The sequence below is a fragment of the Rhinolophus hipposideros genome (genome assembly GCF_964194185.1).
Source record: "Rhinolophus hipposideros genome assembly, chromosome: 10".
NCBI lineage: Eukaryota > Metazoa > Chordata > Mammalia > Chiroptera > Rhinolophidae > Rhinolophus > Rhinolophus hipposideros.
In genome coordinates, this window is record NC_138056.1 from 55,561,203 (window position 1) to 55,585,732 (window position 24,530).

Here is a 24,530-nt window from a genome sequence, read left to right on the forward strand (position 1 = left end):
CACCATGCTAGGTACTAGGGGCACAAAGATGAATGAGTTTGGACTTTTGTCTGATAGTGATAGTTGGGCAATGGTACAGGTATATTCAGGGTGCAAGCCCAGAGGAAATCAGTAGGTCTGGTTTGGTCACAACCCTTCAAATTCTTCACCATCTACATTATAAAGTACAAGTTTCCAGGGAAATGTAAGACTCCAGAACTGAATTGAGTCTAACTTTCCAGTTCTGAGTCCTTTTATCCTCCTTCATAACCTGTTGCTTGCAATGGAAGTAAACCAGGTTTCATCTCCTATGTATACTGTATTCTATTTCTACTCCATCACTTGCCCCTTGCAAATTTTACTAATCCTTTAAGGCCCCCCAGTTCAAAAGTCCCTTAGCTTCCATGTCAGAATCTCCTTGTCCTCTGAACTTCAGAGCAAGTTTCCAGTCCCTCTTGTTTGGTGTTAATCACGTCCTATCTGTGGGGACTCATCGTTTCCCCTGGAATCCCTCCTCCTTCAGGGAAGTGACCACGACTTACTTGTCTTGGTCCACATTGTTAGCAAACTGCCTTGTATTGACATCTAATAAAGGTTTATTAAATAACGGAATGAACATGTTTGCCAAGACTTGTCCCCTCGTTTATTCTGGCAGACCACAATAGAGAAAGCGTATAGCCCAAACTCACTTCAGAAATGTTCTCATCCAGAAAGATACATCATCAAAGAAACTAGCCTTCTCCTTTCAGGATTTAAGTTTACACTCAAGTTAGTTCTTGACAAAGCTAAACCCAATTCAATTAACTTCATTTTTCTTGAAAAGCACAAGTGTGACATGGTTTTAATAAAGGAAGAAAACATGCTATAGTAAACAGATTATGGGTTTTTGGAATCAGTCAGACGTGGGTTCAGATTTCTTCATTTTTCTAAGCTGCAGATTCCTCAAATCTATACAGAGGGAATAAATTTCCCTTCAAATTTTGTTGTGGTGATTAACAGACATATCTAAGCTGTCTGTGTTTTTACAATGAACACTCCAATTACTTTGGATATCACCTATGACCTTTGCTTTGTACCAGTCTGTGGAAAAATAGGTTAGTTATTTATTTATAGCCTACCTTACTTTAGAATTTACTATATAAAAGATACTTACATTTTGCACATTGCTGACATTTAGTAAGGATATTGAGAGTTCTCTCAGACTCTTTCCAACATATATTTCTCTTCCTTAAATTATAACATTTTTAAATAAAAAATAAAACAAAATTTAGCATAAATCACTAAATGCTCATTGATTTTTCAAAGGACAACAGCTTGATTCTGAAGATCTCAGAATCACAGAATTCTCTAAACATCTCAATAAATAACAGAATGGTGGATTAGGAAATTGATGAAAAAAGTTAGAGGAGTGAAGAAGGAAATTAAGGGGGTGGTTAAGGTTTCACCAGAGGCTAGTTTGAATGGAGACTCAGTAGGAACTTAGCTGATATTCTCAGGAAAACTTGGCTACAGTGAGATCTGGAGAACTTAGATGTTTCTTAAGGAGACCCATCCCAACAGATGGCCACGTTGACCTTACGGGTCTGAGAAGGCTGGAATTTTTTGGGTTACTGACACAATTGTCCACTTGTCCTTGTAGATGTATACACAGACTTTGTGAAGCCACATGGAGTGGACAGAAAGTCTGGGCATTTCATTTGTAGCAAATGGGCACTTTCAAATAGAGAGCCTCAGATTTCCTCATGGGTACTCTCAAAATTCAGTAAGCTTCCAAGCTCATAGGCAGGCTTTCTATATAAGCTTCCTGACCGTCCAGACCATCCTTGTCAGCCCCACTGATTACAAACCCCCACTACACTACCCACACACACCATCCATCTGATGTCCCCAATCTGCTTGGCCTTCCTCCAACATGCCTACAGTTTCCACCTTCATGTCCATGCTGTTTCCTATGAATGGCAGACTCCTTCAGATAACACCTTCCTTTTGAAGCCTTCTCTCTTACCCAAGGCATAACTAGTAACTCTCTCCTTCTTCTAACCTCCAACGGAATAAGGTGCAGTGTGAAGAAACGGAAAGGACAAATATTCTACTGTCAAAATGATTTGAATTTAAATCTAGCTCTTATGCCTACAAGCTGTGTGATCTTAGGTAAATTAGCTAATCTTCTTGAGTCTCTGTCTCCTAATATTTAAAATGAAGATTGTTAATTCTCTAAATTTATGGGGATCATCTGTGATATGTATTGCCATTACTTACCTGTCTGTGTTTCTCTTTGTGAGTTCTTTGAGATGAGAGACTTTGCCTTTTTATTTATTTTGCTGTGCCACAAAGCACATAGCCAAGTACGTGGTGTTTTGCAGCACTTAATGTTTTTTTTTTTTAACTTAATGAATGCATAGTTCAAGAAAAGTAACGCAAGCACTGATAGACCGATTAAAGTCTAAGATCTTTTGTGAAGTGCTCTTTGGTCATCCCATGCCTACTAACTGGAATTCTCAGAGCTCTTGTCACAGCCGGCTTCACACACACTAATTGATTCTCAGTGACTCCAGGGCTCTAACCACGGCTTTAACTCTGAACTCAGCAAAATTTCACAATGCTCTGTAAATGCCAGTGAACAATAAGGTTATTTGAAATGCTTGATTCTCTATCTTTCCAAAGAACTTTCTTCCTTATTTTATGCTGAGTTTACTCCAAGGTCCCAGAGACTGAAGCCCCTGTAACAATGCCTTATTTCTGCAGTCCTTGCCCTTGGCTCAAAGTGAGTGGGATTTCCTGACACAACTTTCCCAGCTCGCTACACAGTTTGTCTCTCCTTTTTTCAGCGCACTTTCTATTTACTGTCCTTTGCTTTCTACTTCTGGACAAGCTCCTTCTCATTGATGTATTGTTCTCATGGGGATTTGATTCATTATTTCTTAATTCATAGGAACATGGAGAATAATTACTGGAAGACATCTTAAAAATTATTGAATCCAGAGATCTCAAATAGAAAACAATTCCCAATATTGTATGAGGTGTGACTATTTGATCATAGCACCATTTTTTTTTCCTGCTGAGGTCATATATGGCCTCAGAATCATTTTCAACACAATATGCCAAGTAGAAACTATCATCAATCCATTAGTCTTTGTAGGAGATGATGAAACTTGTCGGACATCCCTGGTGTCGTTCAAAGCTCTTATTTTGCTAATGAGGCCCAAAGAGCAGTGCTGACTCAGTCTTGAACCGAAAACAGCACCTGGGTTACGTAACCTTCCACACTTTCAGTCCAGGGTTTCCCTTTCCACATGATCACTGCTTCTCCTTCAACAGTCACTCGAGTCTTAGAATTTATATTCTATGCATTGGCGCACACCTAATAATATTCAACAATATAATTAAAAGTATAATACAAAAGTTTTGGCTTTATCAAAAAACATCTGTGCTTTCCTCAATGTTGTCAGCTTGTGAGGAGATGGGCCTATGTTATATTGTGTATCTTTCACAAGTTCTAGCTCTGTGTTTGGCACATGGTAGGTATTCAACGAAAATTGTCTGATACATATCCAAATATATATATATATATATATGTATATATATATATATACATATATATATATGTATATATATATATATGAATCAAACAGGAGATCTATCCTTAAATTTTCACTAAGAATCACTGAAAAATCCTACTCCCTTATAGATAAGCAATATTGGGTTAAAAGGACTTCATGCATGATGATACATACCCTCACTTTTTTTAGAGTGACACCATATGTTTAAATAAATTCCAATTTCATCTGGATGTTTTAGGGGAAAGTAAATTATTGTGTCAATGAATAGGCTGCCCAATGACACGTCTACTTAAAAATACAAAGAGTAGTGTAGTTTGGGGCTCAGAAGTCCTGAGAAGTGATAGCTTTTCTTCTTGTTTTTCATGGAGACATCTTGACCATAACTTGTGGTTTTGTTTATTGCTGACAACACAGAATTGTTAGGACAGAAAAATAAAGGAAAGGAGAGGAACAGAAAGAGAATAGGAAGAGAGAGGGGAGGAAAGATATTTTACGGTATAGCAATAAGATACTAATATTATCACTTAAAAATAGATTTAAAAAGCTATACCACCCACAGCTAACATCATACTTAATGGTGAAAGCTTTCCCCTTAAGGTCAGGAACGAGACAAGGATGGCTGCTCTTGCCACTTCTATCCAAAATCGTATTGAAGGCTCTAGCCAGGGCATTTAGGCATGACAAAGAAATAAAAGCCATCCAGATTGAACAGAAAGAAATTAAAACTCTTTTAATATATGACATTATCTTGCATATTAAAACTCCTGAGAAATCTACAAAAAACAAAAAAACTATTGGAACTAACAAATGGGTATAGAAACGTAGCTATAAGATTGATATACAAAAATAGTTATATTTCTATACAGTTGCAATGAACAATCCCAAAACAAAATTAAGAAGATAACTCACATGCAGAAGAATGAAATTGGAACCCTGCCTCATATCATATGTAAAAACTAACTCAAAATGTGGCCAAACATCTAATGTAAGAGTTAAAATTATAAAACTCTTAAAAGAAAATATGGACAAAAATCTTCATGACTTTGCATTAAGCAGTGGTTTTCTTAGATATGACACTCAAAACACAAGTAACAAAAGAAAAAAATACATAAATTAAATTGGCAAAATTAAAAACTTTTGTGCATCAAAGTACACTATCTACTGAATAAAAAGACAACTCACAGAATGGGAGAAAATATTTGGAAAGTACATATTTGATAAGAGATTAATATTCAGAATATATAAAGAACTTCTACAACTGAATAACAAAAGAATCCAATTTAAAAATGGGCAAAGAATCTGAATAGACATTTCTCCGAAGAAGATATACAAATGGCCAATAAACACATGAAAAAATTGTCAACACCAATAGCCATTAGAGAAGTGAAGATCAAAACCACAATGAGATATCACTTCAGACAGAACAGTATGGTTATAAGCAGCAAGACATGTAATAACAAGTATTGGTGAAGATGTGGAGAAATTGAAACTCTCATACACTGATGGTGGGAATGTAAAATGGTACAACCACCTTAGAAAAACAGTCTGGCAGTTCCTCAAATGTTAAACGTAGAGTTATTCCATGACCCAGCAATTCTACTCCTAGGCATATACCAATAGAAATAAAAATATATGTCCACACAAAGATTTGTACATGAATATTCATAACACCATTATCCATGATAGCCAAAAAGTAGAAACAATCCAGATGTTCATCAATTGATGAACAGACAAATTAAGTGAGGTATATTCATACAATGGAACATTATTTGGCATTGGACAGAAATAAAGTACTTAGACATTCCAACAACATAGATGCACTTTGAGAACATTATGTAAAGTGAAGGAAGCAGTTACAAAAGACCACATAGTGTATAATTCCCTCTATATGAAATATCCAGAAAAGGCTAATCTATAGAGACAAATTAGGTTAGCAGTAGCCTACAGCTGAGTGGGGTGGGACTGGGGGTGGGGTTGGGGGAAATACCTAGGAAGTGATTGCTAGATGATTTCTTAATGGGATGATGGAACATTCTCCAATTAATTGTGATGGTTGCATAACTCTCAGTATACTAAAAACCTTTGGATTGCATACTTAAATTGGTGAATTGTATGGTATATGAATTATATCTCATTATAGCTGTTACTTAAAAATGATACCTGTGCGTATGAGTAAATATTTTAATTTTAGTGATTAAATTTCATTTGTTAATTCTCTTCTTTCCTATGTCTGTCACAACAATCCATGTATTCACTTAGATGATCCATATGTATATTTCCATGACTACTGTCTTAGCTTCATGTGTTACATACTAGACATATTTTATGATGAGTAGGTATCTTTTATGAAACCCATCCCTCTAGAACATTTACTTTAAAAGAAGAAAGACTTAAACAATAAAAACACCTAAATTATATTTTTTCTTCTTCTTTGGAGTCATTATATCACCTTCATCAACACATGATTTCTGCTGACCGCTAGCAGCTTTACCCCCAGGATTTTATATATTTACCATAAATCTATTTCAATGGAAATCACATCATTACTTATAGCACTACATTTGTAACAGTGCTCTACTGTCTCGTAGCTTCAAAATTTGTTTGCTACTGAAAGCCTAAATGTTAATTATTGTTAAATCCATGGCAACTGAGAGAACTTAATGTTTTGATTATATTGTACCTACCCCTTTTGAATCAATCACTCCGGGTTTTGCATTAAACTTCACTGTCTTCAATCGGGCACGTTCTTTTCTCTCCACCCTAAAGAAAATTGAAAATAAAGACTCTTTCACACGGCCAGTCATTTACGACTCAGTTCCTCATTAAATGAAGAGCACCTTTTCTTCTTATCATACAGCTCAAACAAAATGTGTTTTAAAATATTTCTGTTCCTTTGTTCAGTATAAAAACTCTTGGCATAATGTCTTTAAGCGGCTAACACATCTCTTGATATTTCTGTGTTATATGTACTGAGAGTTACAGTATTTGGAACAAAGAGGGAGAAAAACCAATATTTGTTATTTAAATGCCCGAATCAATCAATCGAAATCTATTTCAAGAAATCACAGCCCATAGAAACGAACACTTAAAATGGAGACTAAGTAAACTTTCCTCATCTCTTCTCCCCTTTTCTTTTTGTTTCCTTTTACTTCCCTCCCCTTTAAGAACACTAAGGAATTTACTACCCTCACCTCAAAACCGTACATGTTATAGGTAACCTTGAAATTGTCCTTTTCCCTAATGCTTTTTCCCTGTCATTCTGAAGATTTCTTCACCTATTGAGTGCCTACCCTGCATTAAGCAAGGATCTGGGGAACAAAGAAAAAAACATTTGAAAAGCATGACTGCAATGAACATAAACAAAGACTGCTGCACAATAAAACTTTCCATAGCATCGATCTCACTGAAGGGTACAGAGGGGTGGAAAGCACTGGGGAGGGCTTCTTGAAAGAGGTACCCATTTCTATGGAACTTGAAGGATTAGAAAGAGCTTGCCGATAGGAAAAGTTCAGGGAGAATGCCCTCTGAGGGGGAGGAAAAACATGTACCACGCCTTGAAGGTTATAAGCAAGCTAAACATTGGAGGAAGGTTCTGGTACAGGGGAGGTGAGGTGAAAGAGATGGTAGGGCCTCCTTATAAAGGGTATCCATTCACACTAAGGACTTGGGTGTTTTCCTTGGGGAAATCCTCAAGAATTATTAGAGGATATGAAACAGGGAAGTGCTAGAATAGATTAGCATTTTAAATTAATGGCCCTGGTGGAGGAGAGAGATAAACTGAAAGAGGGAAGGGACAGCTGGAAGCAGGAGGCCTATTTAGAAGCTGTTGTCAAAATCCAGGCAGGCAAAGATGAGAAATGATAATGAGGTGGGGGAGAGAGAATGGCTTTAGAAATATTAGTAAAATAAAATTAGTAGGACTTGTGCCTGTTTGAAGGCTGGGGTTGAAAAAAGGAAAAAAGAGAAATTTAAATGTCCCTCGATTTTTTTTTTTTTTTTGAGCCTCTCCAGTGAGACATGATCATTTCCTTCTCCACGCCACAGTAGCAACTATTTGTTCCTCTGTGTTGGTATTGTCTCTTGCTTCCATATGCTTGTTTATTTCCATTGCATAAGCAAGCGGGTATGTTCGTTGAGGGCAAGACCACATAATACTCACAGCGTGTTATATCAAGTCCTCAATAAATAACTGTTAAACTAAAATAATATTCATTGTTTTGTCTTAACATGACTTTTTGTTTAAATATGGTAGCTCTTATTTCAAACATGGTGGAAGAAAAGAGAGAGGAAAAATACTAAACCTACAAAAATGTAATAGTTTATGAAATCTAAGCTATTCATAGATGAATAATTAACCACATACTCCTTTTTAACTGAGAGCTCTTTTGTGTTTCCAGCTGAAACACAGCGAGAATCAGCGTTTCTATAGTTACAGAATGGAGTTTCAGAATATATTTATTTCAATGTGAGAGTAGAATATTTGAGTGGAAACAGCTGAACAAAAATTCTCACACCTAACCTTGGCTATTAAAGCAATATGTTCCACAGAGAGTTTCTACTCGTACCCAACATACAACAGTTGTGAGGAGAGCAAGGAAGACTTTGGATGAGCTAAGCTGCCAAGCAGAAAGATGCTCGCTGAGAAAATGCCTGCTCCAAGCTCCTTCAGCTTTTCTCAGTTTTAATCGAAGTGCAAATGTTAATTCATATTCATCCCTTTGGATTTTTCTAAAACTGCTCTTATAGACCCGACTTTATCTTGGCTTCTTTGCATTAACCAGGCTAATTATGGAAACACTGGTTCGATAGATATTGCCAAAATGATTGCAGTTTACAGAGAATATATGGTTATTTGATCAAGCTGTGCAAATAAATCCTGCCTAAACCCATAGAACTCACATGGGCCCCAAACATGCATAATATCAGGCTCAACTTAGTATTCTGTTCTAAGAATTGTTTGGCTACAGCATTGTAATTCCACCCTCCCAGCCCCACCAGTTCCTAAATTCATTCTTTTCAGATTTCTTAAGAAATGTCCCTATTAGGCCATTTTTAGTGGTCTATCCCTTAAATCTTAAAATGTTACAAAGAATGTTGTCCGATGATTGAACAGACAGACAGACACATAAACACAGGCACACACACCTAATATTTGCTGTGGTGTATTAATCATCTTCAAACAGACAATAGAATAAGTAAATAACAACATTTAAAGCCTGACTGTATAGGTGGCATAGTTTTGGTTCACTCATGAAAGAAGTCGAAAAGGTTTGCTTTCTACTAGGGTTGAAAATTTCATTAATAATGATGATCATAATATAAGTGGTGGCTGAAGTTTTAACATTGTAATTATTAATGAAAAATTCCTCCATATTTACATCATCTCATTTGCTCTTCACAATAACCAACTAATATAGGTATTATCAACTCTGTTTAAAGGCTGGGAAAGTTGAGACCTGAAGATTGCCCAATTAGAAAGTGGTAGAAATAGGGCCTGAATGTGTATTTGCTAATAGCTAATTTTAGTGTCTGCCCATATCTACTCCATTTGAGAAACAGCATTCAAGAATCTTCCATGCTTCCCTTATCCAATGCACATACTAAAAAAACATGAGATTTGGGATGGGTCATACACAATTTTAAGGCCAATACAGTTCCTTAGAAGCCTGGGCTGAGTTTTCTGCAAATGATAACCAACCCCTCTCCCTTGCATCCCCATATCCCAAATGTCCTGAATTAAATAAACCGTAAACAAATTCAACCACGTAATCATTGAGGTAAAAACATACCATAACAGGCAGGCCTCAACATTGAGAATAAATTTGCTTTTAACACTGAAATTTAGGTTAACTAGTAAATGCCTATTTGCAACATTACATCACAAACGCTGGACTGATTTCTCTCCTCAGTAGTCTATGTTCACTGAAACCCCACCATAGTCTTGTTATCCCATCACAGAGGCCCACATTGATTGACTCATGTTCTCTGCAAACCTCTCTCCTTGGTAGCAGTGATTATGGTTTATCTTTTCTTCCTTATCTGCCTCGGCCCAGTCCTCTCTCCTAGTGCAGGTGGGATGCAAATGGATAGCTTATTGTGGAAACGAGAGTTAGGACTAGGGAATAGGGCTCTAAATAATGCTGTATTCTTTTGAGCACCAAAAGCTCAACATCTAAAGAAAGGAAAATATCCATCATTTGAGAATGCAAAAAAATGTTAGAAGCTGTGCTAAGCACCTCATTACCTATATTATCTATAATCTGTCCAGTGATCCAGGGCTTACGATGGAGATGGGCATATAGTAGATGCTTAAAGAATCTTTGTGAAATGAATGAATGAAGGGATGAATGAACGAACCTTCAAGGAGGCTACTAGTTCTTGAACTTGATGTGAAAACTAGGCTTAGAGAGTTTAAGCAACTTGCCCAAACAACCAGTGTTTCTGATAAGAAGTTGTTTGCCACTTCACGACTTTTTCACTTGGTAAATTTAGCATCATCTTCTCTGATTATTTTACTAAGTAAGACTCCTTTGGCAAAAATAGATATTAAGGTCCATTGATCTTTACCTAAGGAAACGGTGGACCACCTGTATAGAAAGACTGAATCGTGATGAGAAGGACTGCCGTATTTCTCCCATTCTCAAGAGGCAAGCAATTAATTAGATTGTTTAAGCAGAAATAATCTTCTTTGCCCTAGTTTGGTCACTGACCAAAATACTGAAAATATAAACTGGATGGCAAAATTTGAGCAATCAATTCTGACACCTAGCATCTCCAGAGAGTACCAAATGGTCATGCTTTAATGAGCCCAACTGTCTCCCACTGCCCGCTCACCCAATTCCCATCTGGCATTTTCAGGGTCTGGCCAAACACATAATGAAATCAGGTTTGGAGCGCTGGATGGTGGAAACACCATTTGGCGCTGGCTGTTCCTTCGCCTGTTTTCTGCAAGGCCCTGTTGCAAGGAGAATTGACATGCCACAGTTATTGGCCGCAGGCTTGTTAAAAAGGCTAGGTGAGTAAAATCTTATGCAATGCTAGCTTTAAACTGTCATCCAAGAGATGACACTTGGATTAAGAGATTGTGGAACAAATTCTAGCTTGGCCACTCACAAACTGTAGTCTCAGAAAACAGAGCTTCTGTGTTCAGAGTCCAGGTTTTGAAATCACAAAAGCCTGGGTTTGAATTCTGCATCTACCACTTACTAGCTTTGGGTGTTAGGGCAGATCATTCAACCTCTCAGGATTTAGGTTTCATGTTCGTAAAATTAGAATATTGACACAGATTTCAAAAATTATGGTGAGTGTTAAATGAGATAATACAAGAAAATTGTTTAGCACAGTTTCTGGTATAAGGGTTCCTAGTGTACTCTCGGTGTAGTGGAAAGCCTTTTCTATGGTCTTGCTACCAGAGAGACAGGATGGCTGTATATCCTTCGGCAAGTGACTTAGACTTGACTTCTCTGACCCTCAGGTTCTTTATGAGGCCATTGTGAAGAGTAAGTGAAGTCACGTATTTGAAAGCACCTGACACAATAAATAGTCAGTGCTATCATCAGATGGCATTCATCCCTCTGGCTGCTACCTTTTCGCTTCCCTTAATACCTGCTGTGGACTGAATGTTTGTGCCCCAAATTTATCACTTGAAGCCCTACTCCCCAGTGTGATGGTCTGTGGAAGTAGAGCCTTTGGGAGATAATTAAGTCAGGAGGGTGGAGCCATTATGAATGGGATTAATGCCCTTACAAGAGGAGACATAAGAAAAACAATCTCTCTTTCAGCCCTGTGAGGATACAGCAAGAAGGCCATATGCCAACCAGGAAGAGGGCCCTCATAGGAAACTCGATTAGCCAGCACCTTGACTCTGGACTCCCCAGAACACTTAGAAATAAATGTCTATTATTTCGGCTGCCCAACCTGTGGTGTTTTGTTACCGCAGCCTGAGCAGAACAGGCCAGTGCTTTTCTTGACAATATAGCTCTCATTGCTCGTCCCAGCGTAGCTGAGCCATAGTTACATGTTGTCCCCGTAAAGGTTGGACTCCAGATTGTGACTCAACGACAGAGTTTGGCATGTAGATGCTGCTCAGGCAATGCCTGATGGATTAGATTTTGTCAGATCTTATTTTCATAACGTTGGGAGGTAGGATTGCATATGGATTAAGAGCATCCATTAGTTCTGCAGCCTGGATTCAAATCCCAGTTCTGCCACTTACTAGCTGGGCATTTTCAGGAAAATTAAATAACTGCTCTATTCCTCAACCTCCTGATTTATAAAATAGGAATAAGAATATTACTTCCCTTACAGGGTTGTGCTAGCATTATGGAGGTTTAAATAAGTTAATTATAAAGGACTTAGAACAGTGTCTAGCATGTTCTAGGACTGTTCTGGTAAATATAATTTATTCACCGTCTTCAAAGAAGTGGGGGGAAAGCAATAATTTGCATCTTGGTTTCATTGGAATGATTACATGAAATCATAACAAAGCAATATTTTTGTAAAGGGTCCAAGTTAGACACTGATGTGATCCATTTTTCCAGATCAGCTCTACTAGCTCAACTATACTCAGAAAAGGGGCTAGAGAGGATTTAAGAATTGAAAAACTAATCCCAAGCTAATCTTAAATCATATCTGTACCAGCTACCATTTATTCTGAGCTATAGTTTTAAGATGCTGAATGTAGGGTGAAATGAGGGTACCTCATTTAGAAGTAAAGTATTAGAGAGGAACCCAGGACAGGCTCATGACAGATTTTAAATTGCATTAAAGTAAGTGCACAAAAACTCTGTGGGATACCATTTTAAATGATTTTTCTTTTTTCTTTATACTTTTCTAAATTCTTTCACTTTTCTACAATGAAATGTATTACTGTTCATTAAACATGCGATGTATTAATGTATTAATGTTTACAATGTAATGTTGTACATTACATTTGTAATGTTTACAATGTATTAATGTAAACATGCGAAACAATAATTTTACATTTTTGGAAAAAATTAAAACTCTAAGGAGAAAATTTGAGATAAATTCAGTTACAGCTATAAACACACACATGCATGCATGTGCATGTGTGCACATACACACGGAGGGGGGAAGCTACTATACCCTTCATGAGATACAATACAGATAAATATCAATATTAGACTCTCTAGACAAACTTCTTTTCCAGCTGTAGCATGGTTGTTAAAATGGTTTTCATCCAAAATGGGAGAGACAGCCAACTTAAGAATGACCACCAGCAGGTGGAAAATTACCTGAAAAGGAACAGCACTGAGAATGTTCCTTGAGGTGAGAAATGATGTTTAATTGAACAAATGTAGGGCTATGGACAAAATTGGTTAGAATCATAGAACTTCAGAGTTGGAAAGGGTCTGAAAAATCACATAGTTCAATTCTCCCATCCAAAACTTGAATCCCTTTTATAATTTACATTGGGTCTTCCATTATCAGAATCACCTGGGGGAACTTACAAAAAAATACAGATTTCCAGGACCCGCTTGGATGGACTGAATTAGAATCTTAGTATGGGAAGGAGTGGGGGAGAGGTTGGGGGGGAAATGGGCATATCTAAGTTTTCATAATATTCCCTTAGTGCAAAAACCATTGTCTCAGTTCACTATCTTCCCAGGTAATCCATACCATTTCTAGGCAGCTCTGACTTGCAAAAGAATTTCTTCAAAGTGAGCTGAATCTATGCCCACATAGCTTTCCCTCCTCTACCCTTGGGGCCATATTCAACAAGATGGCTCCTTTTTTCTACAGAACAGTCTCCCTCCGACAGCTCTGATTTAATTAAATCAAAGCAAACCAAAATGCATGATGCCTTGACATTTTTTTTTAAGTAAATGGAAAAGGAGAAACACAGAATATAAACCAGAACTGAGAGAAACTGCTCTGAATACATCATCTTTCAGAAAACAATATAAGCCAGGAAACAAATGCAGAATGTCTTCTCAAAGCAATGCCAGGCAATTATCCAGGAGCCCAGAGGCTTAAAGAGACCCAGAGAAGTGTGTGCTGGTGGGAGGGTTGTAGGCATGGGCGTGGAAAGTGAGGAGTTCCCTGGAGTTTTAGTTGCTTCTCTGCAACTCTTCCCCACTAAAGGTGAGGGAGCAGCTCTGGAACAGGCAGTTGGCCTGCTGCTCCCCCCATCACATTCCTTTCAGGCCGTGTGGCCACAGGCAGAGAAAGATGGGCGACCAGCCTTCTCTGGCGTGCAAATGTCCCACAGTTATTCTTGGGTATAATTGATATCTTTCCATATGGTTTGTGCTCAGTCACTGGATCACTTCATATATGGCAGCATGTGAATACTCAGCTTCCCTGAGGTTTATTTTTTTGGTTGTTGTTTTTTTACAAAGGTTATTTGGGATGTTTGCATGTGAGGAGAGCTCTTGGACAAACCTGCAGCTCGAAAAACGTTGGTGACTGCTTGGAAAAAGTATTATTCCTGACTTCGATTTCCTACCACATCTCTTTTCTGCGGTGCAAAATATTTGTTTCTTAGACAATATCATAGTGCCAAAAGGACACTGATGGGAAGGAAAGTTCCTTTCTGGTGGTGATGAGTAGAAGCTGCTGGGACAGATGAAGGAGTTGACTGTTCTGAAGTATATTCCTGTCTTTCAAAAGCTGATCTGAGGAAATGCTTAGATGAGAAGGAGCATAATACTCCTGACTAAGGAAACATATGGAACTGAATATCTGAGTGGAAGTGGGGAATGTTGGGGCGGGAAACAGGCAACGAAAAGAGTGAAAAATAGTCATGAACCCAGGCTTTCAACCTCACCATATCTTTGACAGCTCATATCGCAGGCATTTGAACTTGGAAGGGAGGTTTTCAGTTGTTTTCCATTAGTATTTGGAAGTAATAGACATAACTAGGACTTTAGCTTAGTACATATTTGTCTTTTCCTTCACCTTTCTATAAAATTCTTTATTTGGCTTTTACCTGGCCTTTCTAAAAAATTGTCTGGTATGTTTCGAACCTCTGGAGTAAGCCCTCCGAGTTTGTAAGTCAGTGTAAAAGCTGATAACCATAATCGTGAACATGGAATGCTAGTAAAAGTTTTAGGAAGGCAGTGGAAGCAGATCCTCTTCCTTTATGACTTATCACAGACACCAGTTTTGGTAAAACCCTAATGTGAAGAGAATATTTAATTTGTGTTGCCTGCCACCACTGACAATTTCCCTGCAGGCTGACTAACCCACTCAGATAGGCATTTTGTGAACAGTTGGCCACATCTTCATCCTCCCTCATCGACACTCCCGGGATAGCTGAAAAGCAAGTGCTCTGAAATAGAAAAAGCATCCTTACCTCCGTTTGCTGGGGATGACGCCCATCTCCTCACTGTCTCCCTCCAGGGTGACTCTCCTGGCTTGCCACCACTCATCATCAGAGGCGTTGATCACGTGCAGAATGTCTCCGTATTTAAAACTAAGTCCTTGACTTGGCAGCCCACTGTCCTTGCTCTTGTCATAGTCAAACATGGCTCTGGAGGAAATGACAAGACAGGATGTTGTTAGGAATCTCTGGCAGCACACATTTAGGATTCACAGTTTTGATAATTCACTCTTGCCCTGAGAACCCATCATTCGTTTGCTGTCAACTCCCCGGACTAACACCCAAATCTCAGTCCACATTCATACTGCTTTGGTCACAAACTGAGGTTCGTTTTTGCTTGTCCTTGGAAGTTGCAGGGGGAGCCTCTAGACTCCTAAAACTAGGTACTTTTTTTGAAGACCATCATTCATGACAAGGTGATAATAGGAGATGGTAAAGGCAGGTTAGTACCTAAGTGAGATTTTCCCCCCCTCCCACTATGATCAAAATTTTTAAGTTACACACACACACATACACACACACACACACACAGAAAATAATGAAAAGAAGCATAGGCGTCTTTCTGAATGAAGCATTTGTGTTATGAACAAATCATCTCAGATGTGTCAGTCTGTAGAACTCTTTCTTTTATAACAGGGAAAAATGGTGACAACTTAAATGTCCACTCACAGGGGTCTGTTAATCTTCCACTTACTGGAATACTGGATCATCACTGAAATTGGACGGTTGCAGAGGTTGATATAATGACATGAATAAATGCTCAAAATACAATCAAGAAAACAGATACACCTATGTTTACGTGTGTGTATGTATGTGTATGTGTATATGTATGTGTGTATGTGTGTATGTATGTGTGCATGTACGTGTATGTTTATGTGTGTATGCATGTGTGTATGTATGTGTGTACGTGCATGTATGTGTATGTGTGTATTTGTGCATGTATGTGTGTGTTTATGTGTGTATGTATGTGTATGTATGCATGTGTATGTATGTGTATGTTTATGTGTGTATATGTATGTGTATATAGATCAAAATTATGTGAACAAGACAAATTTTTTTGCCTACCTCATCATGGCATTTATCACTCTGAATTGTAATTCTTGCTGTATGTATCATGTTTGCCCCACTAAAGAGCATTTGCTGAGCCTTTGCAAAACCCAACACACTGTAACATATATGACTGGTGGGGTGAGGGAGTTTGAAGCAGAGTTAAAACGACAACTGAGACCTTAGTAACCAACTGCCCAACTGCTGCCTTAAGGAGCTGACAGTTTTGTCTCACGTCCTGTGTTGCCCACCTCCTCCTGTATCCCCTGTTCTTACAAACCACCACCACACACAGAGCATACAATTTCTCTGGAGAAGCAGATTTTGCCACTTCCCTGTTTATTCCCCTTTGATTCCATTCTAAGGATTTCTCTAGTGTGTAGTCAATCACTAGGCAAGAAAAACTAGCTAGATCTGGAAAACAGATTTTTCTAATATCACTGAGGACCAAGAGTAGTTCTTTTCCTTTTTTTTTTTTTTTTTTTTTTAATAATGAAAGAAATGTCACATCTGCTGTCATGGCAACCAAAAAGAGCTGAAGACAGCATCTAGAGGTCTCAAATACTGCAGAAGTTGAATTATTTTGCAACACAACCCTTTCTTTCATTAACTCTGTTTCCAAGCGATAGTACCAGCTCCCAGAACGACTCACTTATACCTTGACCATTAGCACGTTCCCTCCCAAAGGCTTCAGCAAAGCCCCAGCCAGGAAAAGGGGGCTGAGAAAGGGCAGAAACCCACTGCTGATGCTGCCTCATCTCTGGCTGGGTGATGTGACATACGTGTAAATTAGTTAACATTCCTGAGCCAAAGGTTTTTGATGCAACATTAGTCCACTAACTATATTCCCATGCGGCTGCTGTGAGCATTAATAAAATACTACATACGAAGCACCCAGGTCCTGGTAGGTGCACTGTAGTGGACTGGACTATAGTAGTAAAGAAGACAGACTCAGGGGCCGCACTGTTAGGGACACGACCTGCCGATGGCTTCTTACGAGTCATATAGCCGGTCACCCAGGCCAGCTACTTGGTGATGATAAACAATGATGTACCAGTCCCTCCATGAAGGAATTGTTGTATGGATGAAGTGTTACAGAAAGCAATACATGTAAAGCATGCACAGCAGTGCCTGGCACATAGTGACAATCAGGAAGGATGAGCTGCTGTTATCATTATCGCCCCTTTCTCTTTTGAGCGTATACTCATAAAATTCTTTCTACAAATTCTACTCTGTGTACACAGTAGTTAACACAGCAGTCGTGAGGCTGTTATCCTTAAAAAGGCCTGCTTGCTAGGGTGGCCTTTAGGGGCTGACATCGGGGAACTTAGATTTTGGGAAAGTTCTCACCATTTCCTATTAAGAATGGCTCATGGTGCCTAAACTGTATGGACAATATCATTTACACTTGCGTTTCTTCTGGGAGTCCAGGAATGTGCCAGCAAAGGGTGCCTACTTGATCAGCCCACAATAAAAATCCCTAAATGTAAAAATTAGTATTCCTGTTTTAAAGATGGGGGAAGGAGACTCAGGAAGTTAAGGGACCTGCCTCAGGTCACGTGTACACATGAAAGAGTGAATGAGACTGAACCTAGAATAAGGCCTGTCTGACTTCAAAATCCACATTCTTGGCCATTTTATTATCGGGCTCCATTTCCCAGGCTGTTACCCTCTGGCTGTGCTCACAATTTAGCAGCACCAGCAACTTGTAATCCTGCCTTCAAAGCTGATCACCTCTTCCCCACAAAGTTCCTTACCTTTTAGTTCTTGTCCCAGAATTTCTTATCTTAAAAATACTTAAACCTCTGGTTCGGCTCCAGGCTCCTTCTGGATACAAAGTGTGGGGAGTGGAGGTAGAAAAGCCATCAGGAAACCTGGCAGGTAGTAGCCAAGAAGGCAGGCTCTAGGGTCAGCCTGCCTGGGTATGAAGCTTTTTAACTGGGTGACCTTGAACAAGTTACTTAACCTCTCTGGGCTTCAAGTTTTCTTAACCATAAAATTGGCATAATAATAACAGCAGCTACTTCAAAGAGTTTTGGTGAGGATTAAATAAAATACGTCAAGTATTGCAACACTAGCCTGGCACTAACAAGTGCTCAATAAAGGTTAGCTATTATTACTACTATAATTGTAATTCTGAAAAATGTACTGGGCTTTGAAGCAGGGCACCTGGGTCCCAAATGTGCCACTTAGTATAGCTACCCTGTGGACTGTGTATACAGACATCTAAAACACCTCTGTATCCTCAGGACTCACTATCGCACTGGGCACTAAGTAGATTCTCAATACAGGTCTGTGGAAATGTTTCAGAAGGTCTTCGAAAGCCCTGCTTCTCTCAAGCCTCAGCATTCCCATATGTACGATGCGTGATCAAAAAATACAGTGAATGTTTAAATTTTTAAAATTTATTACAGTAAAAGACACAGGGCCATCAATTCCCCTCAAAATACTCCCCCTCACTTCGAACACACTTATCCCATAGTTCTTGCCACTTTCTGAAGCCGTTCTGGAAGTCCTCTTTCATGAATGTCTTTATGAGCATTTAAGAAACAATGGGTGTGGAAAATGGCATGAGAAATGGGCAGTTTCCATCACGACAATGCTCCCTGTCACACATTGCTTCTGGTATGGCAATTTCTGTTGAATAAAAACATGATGGTGTGTCTTCATTCACCTTATTCACCGGATCTGGCACTGTGCGACTTCTGGCTCTTCCTCAAAGTCAAAATGACTGTGAAAGGAAAACATTTTGAATCCATTCAGGACATTGAGGCAGCCATGACAATGCAACTAAACACACTCACGAAAGAGGACTTCCAGAACTGCTTCAGAAAGTGGCAAGAACTACGGGATAAGTGTATTCGAAGTGGGAGGAGTATTTTGAGGGGAATTGATGGTAATGTGTCTATTACTGTAATAAATTTTTAAAATTTAAACATTCATTGTAGTTTTTGATCATACCTCGTAAGGGAATGGGGAATTGAGACTGTTCCCAGAGGTCCCCACCAGGTCAAATATTCATTCTCCTGTGCTCCATTCGAGTCCCAAGAATCTCTGAGGGGAGGTTTCCCACGTTTGCCTTCAACCATCAGTGTCTTTGAGGAAGGGACTCAGCAACAGGTGCTTTCCACAAGTGCTATTGCTCTCGGACAACCTTCCCCTCTAGGATTACACCAATTCAGACTTGCCAGGTCCCCCAAAACAAGCATTGACACATTTTAGCAGCTTCTGGCTCCTTTGGATATTAATGGATCCTCACATCTGGGAAAAATGCTACAGTGCCCCATCACCTAATTTAAAAAGTGATAAACTGTTTTTAATTTGTTTATGTGTTAATTCATCACAGCAACTTTTATAAAATGCCATTAAGATTCACACTTTCCACCCAGGGTGCTTTTAACAAGTCCATTAGACAAGTGGAATTAGACATGAATAATTGGTTTCCCACTCGTCCTTCCCCTCTTGCATTTCAGTGGGTGGTGGCCCCAGGCCAACCAGGGAAGTCCGGTAAGGGCAGATTGAAGCAGCTCAGCGTCCCAGCTAGGCAACAAGGCTGTGAGATACTTGGGCACCTGATTGAAATTGTGCTTATTAAGTGCCCACAATGTGGTAAAGACTCTATATTCATCGTCTCTCTCAATTTACTGGGTAGGAAGACTGTATATGGGTTATATGCCAACCTTTGGAAAGAGAAAAAACCTGGGTCTAAGTCCCAACTCTGCCATTCCTCATTGTGAATTCCAGGTATGCTACTTAACCTCTTAGCTGGCCTGTTAACCACAGGTGACCACTCCGCCATCTATGAAATGCTGATAATGATGACATTAATTCAAAAGATTGTTATGGACATACAACAATGGGATGATGCATGTAAAGTGCCCAACACCAACACTGAATGAATTTCACTTTGTTATTATTTCCGATAACAGTCCTGCCATGTGTGCATTTTTGATCTCATGAAGGAAATGAGACTCAAAGAGCTGAAATGATAAAAAGTTAGTAAGCGGCAGAACCAGGATTCAAATATAGGTAGATGCGTCTGAATCAGAAGCCCAGCTTGGATTCCCTGATTGGGAATGTTGTACTTAGACCTCGTGACCGAGGATTTCATGATTTGATGATCACACTTATAATGAATGACACCATGGAGTAGACTTCAGGAGAGAGGCACGAGTCGTTTACTAGGTGCATATTCAGTTCTCACAACTGCCCTGAAATGCATATATTAGTCCTGTATTGCAGATGAGAGAATACAGACTTGGATAATTCAAGTGACATGTCCCAAGTCACACCAGCTATCAAGTGGTGCAGCAGGACTCAACTCAAAAGCTGTCTGCCTCTGCGAGGCCTGTGAACTTCCTGCTACACCAGCTCATGTGTTGTTTTTGCAAGCAACCCTCTCCAACCCAAAACACCCGTATTCTCTTTTGGGCATAGACTGCAGGAATACTTGATATTCCTGGACCATAATAGTAGGGGCGTTCTCCATGTTGGTCAAAGGTCAAAGGATCGATTTTGGCTGAACCCCTTTAAGGCTGGTATAACAGCATGCTGAGGGTGCAGAGAACTCCCAGGGACAGAGCCACGAAGAACAAGAAACGTTGTTTGATATGTCTCATGGTTATGGAGGATATGGTAGGCAGAATAATCCCCTTCCCCTTTCCCCCCAAAGATGTCCACACCTTATTCCCCAGAACCTATGAATACGTTACTTTATATGGCTGAAAGGATTTGCAGATGTGACTGGGATTAAGGGTTTTGAGATGGGGAGATTATCCTGGGTTATCTGGGTGGGGCCAATCTAATCACAGGAGTCCTTATCCTTGGAAGAGAAGGTAGAAGAATAGGTCAGAGAGATGTCATGTGAGCAGGACTCCACTGTCACTGCTGCATTTGAGGATGGAGGAAGGTACTTTGTTATAGCAGCAATAGAAAACTGATAACAGAGGACAAATAACAGATGACTTAACGGAGGGCAGGTAGGAGGCAAAGTCCACCCCTTTGACGTTTCTGTCAAAGATTCTTTGGAATGAAAACTACTCAGCAACAATAACAGCAAACTACCGAGTATCTGTTATTGGCCCGGCCATGCGCAAAGTGCCTTTCTTTTACCTTACTGAATAATGCTACCTTACTGAATCCCTGCAAATAGCTTCAGAAACAGGTATGATTATTTTTACTTTGCAGATAAAAAACTTAAGGCTTTAATTTTTTACATTTATATTTCATCCAATTTGCACAAAACCCTGTGAGAGAAATATCACTGTCCCTATTTTCAGATAAGGAAACTGAGGCACAAAAGAAACAGCCTTTTCTTTCTCTTAAGCTGCAAAGCAGTCTGCTTGTTCCTCTCTTGGGAAGCCCACAATAGCCAGTCTTGAACGAGAACATGTCTCATCTCTTCTGCTGGATCAGAAGTTACTGAAGGTCAGCGGTTCCCAGGTCCAGCCTCTGCATAGAGCCTTTGCAAGTGCATTTATAAAGGAACAAATGAACCAGCAAGTTACTCCGCCCTGCCGTGCTGTGAACTTGTTTGGGCTGGAGAAGGTTCTGCTTCCATGGCAACTTTAAGATCCAAGAAGAAGAGTGCTTCAACTTAGTTTTCTTAGTCTCTTGAAGTCGAGGCCCTTGGCTTGATGAGATGAGACCTGGTTCTCACTTTTCCATGCAGCAGGAGAAAGAACAAAAGCAGCTAGATGAAGTCTTCTCTCCTCTCCCTCCCACTGTGCCTGGCTTCGATGGGTATGTTCCATTGTGAATGTAAGTGGCTGAGGATAGTGTAAAAGGCAGAGGTTGGAGTGAAGAGACACATTCAAGTGAGTCCACCCCTTCCTAGCTGAGTGTTGTTGAGAAAATCAGTGAACTATGTGAGTCTGAGTTTATCTATACAATGGGCTTAACCATTCCTAAATCTCAGCAGAGATTCAACAAAATGGCACAGGCAAAACATTTAGCACAATAACTGCCAGCCAATAGTTCCTTTACTTCACCCCTTCCGTACTCTAGAGATGAGTGCAAGTTTTTCTCTACAAGAATTAGAAGGAGAATGCAATACAGTGTCTTTAACTTTCTCAAAACATTTTCCCACCAGGGAGATGTGGGAAAGAATGTTAGACTAGGAGCAGAGTGATCTGGACTTTAGTTGCTCTTATTTTATGAATGATCAATTTCCAATTGTTTTCTTAAAAACATTCCTTCACCCACTTACGAATTTGATAAATAAAAAAACAGAGAAGGCAATCTGGAAGTAGGAAGAAATTTGGATGCAGTTAGGAGAGCAGGGTTCCAGTTTTGGAGTCAATTTAACCTGGCTGTGTGTTCTTGAGTAAGTTACTTGACTTCTTTGTGCGTCAGCTTCGATATAATAAACATGCCAAAAACAAAAATTCTCTCAGCTGTGTTTCAGCTGTCGTGTTCTAGGCCTTTGTTCTGCAAGACACTTTGGGGAAATGAGGTAATTTTCCATGTGGCTGACATTAACACGTGTCTCACTGGATTGTGTTTGCATTGTGAAAAATCATCCTGGGTCATCTCCTCCATCAATCCCAAAACCACTTCTCCTCTCCTTTACTGGGAGTTAACTGCCCCTCTCATAGACTCTTATATCACCCTGTATTGTGATTTTTTTAACATTTGCAAATTCTAGCTTGTTTATGGGGGACAGACATGGTTCATATTCCTCCTACCCCACAGTCTACCACATAGCAGATACCCAGTCAAAGTTATTTGCTGTTATCCAATCTGTTACCTAGACTTGTCATAGGACAATCCCTGGCATTCGACAGTTTATTTTCTTTCCTGTAAAGGCCTGGGCCGTTGGAAACAATAGGTAAGGAAGGCCTGAGTGGCATTCAGCACAGCTTCCCTGTCTTTCTGAGGAAATGATGAACATTTGGGCAACATTCCCATCTTCTAAGTCAGAGCACGTTACCGCAGGGTAGAGGGAAGCACGACTGTCCTGACTACTTCTCCCATCTCCTCAAGGAACAGTAACACACACAGCCCTGTGGACAAGCCATCGAGTCCAGACTCAGTTGTAACCTGACCACTTATTTCCCCATCTTATTTCAATAGTGAATTGTCCAAAATGGAAAGAGGGGCTAAAGTGACCAGCAAACTAGTCTTAGAGGGTGAGAACACATTAGCCTTTCCCAGTCCTTGCTAAGAGGCTATTAACCAACATGCCGTTGTTTATTGAGTGACGACTGAGCACACAGTAGGCCTTACAACATGACAGGCACTGCTCTTGGTATTTACTATCTGTGATTCAAAAGATACCCATTATAATGCAGGTATTATCCCCACACTATAGAAGCGTAAATGCACTGTGCACCATGGACTGTGGAAGCGTATCGGTTATGTCATTTAATAATTTATAACCTTAGAAGGCAAGTTTGTGCTCTTTAAAGATGCTCTTCTCATTCCTCTGCATTGTTTCCTTCTATGTAATCAGGGGGCTGGGAAAATGTCAACACCGATTGTACCCAAAGAATCAGGCAGTCACTGTCATGGCTGAAGATGGAACTGATTGGGTACCAACCAGACATCCTCACAGCTTGGGCCTTTTTGCAGTTGCGGCATTTTGATTATAATTGGGAAGAAGCATCATTTCCAGTGGCAGCAAATCCCTCTGTCTCTCTATTCTGTGTCTCCAGTGCTCCCAATTCCCCGAGGGATACCGTAGGAGCCGATTTCGTGTGTCTGGAGGCCTGTGTGTTGATTGTTTCAGACAACTCATCATCTGAGTCTTCAGGGACGAGGCCCAGTCCAGCCTTCCTTCTCTCTCAGGGTGTCTGAGCAATCTGTCAGGTTGGTTTACACTGCAGTACCGACTGACAGTTTCCCCAACAAGCCCCCCGTCTGAGGAGAGCAGAGGCAAATCTGAACCCATCCAGACAGGGCTTGAAAGACTGCAGCAAATAGTGCTTCAGGTTTCCGGGTTGGATGGGGTTGGAAAGATCAATCATCTGAAAATCATTGTCTTCTCCCCTGAATGCCATCAGCTGCATACCCAGAAAACAAAATATGGGAAAGAGGAACATGGCCAGAATAAGCAGCCCAGGTTTTACAACAGTTAGAAAAGCCCCGATGTTCAAGCCTTGTTGGTCAGGCAATCAAGACATATTAATCAAGATGTTTCAGAAAGGCCGACACAGGCCTGACTGTAGCCTTTTATTTCTGTTCTGAGCTAAAAATGTAGATGAAGCTTTGGTATTCACTCTTTAGGGTCTTACAGCCAGAAATTAGTAAGCAGGCAGTGGAGAAAAAGGAGAAATATAATGATAGGGAATTTCATTGTTGCTGATACACAATTATAATTTAAACCTTTCAATTTATATACAGAAGACTCATGTAAAGATCATGAGACGTGGACAACAGATAGTCCTGGGTTCAAAGAAGTGGTGGCTCTGCTGTTGAAGCAGCTGTGTGATTTTCATCCCTGTACCTGGGTCTCTGCAGGTGCTGACTGAGGGCCAGGAACCTCTGTCCAACAGAGTCCTTATGAGAATTACATACACAAGAGCTTTTAAAACCCAGTAGATGCTCAGTATTTATCAACTGAGTCAAATCTAAATTTCTTCCCTGTGAATTCCATTCTT

General features: G+C 39.8%; 1 protein-coding gene across 18 annotated transcripts in view; it reads right to left on the bottom strand.

The window, feature by feature from the left end:
- The window catches only part of DLG2 (discs large MAGUK scaffold protein 2), a 1,856,054-nt gene that overhangs the window by 49,432 nt on the left and 1,782,092 nt on the right, over positions 1–24,530 (bottom strand). For all 18 annotated transcript variants that reach the window (XM_081064699.1, XM_081064693.1, XM_081064694.1 and 15 more), the window contains 2 exons: positions 14,857–15,033; positions 6,224–6,299 (listed from right to left, as the gene is read on the bottom strand). In XM_081064699.1, the coding sequence (XP_080920825.1) occupies positions 6,224–6,299; positions 14,857–15,033 (253 nt within the window). The remainder of the gene's footprint in view (positions 1–6,223; positions 6,300–14,856; positions 15,034–24,530) is intronic.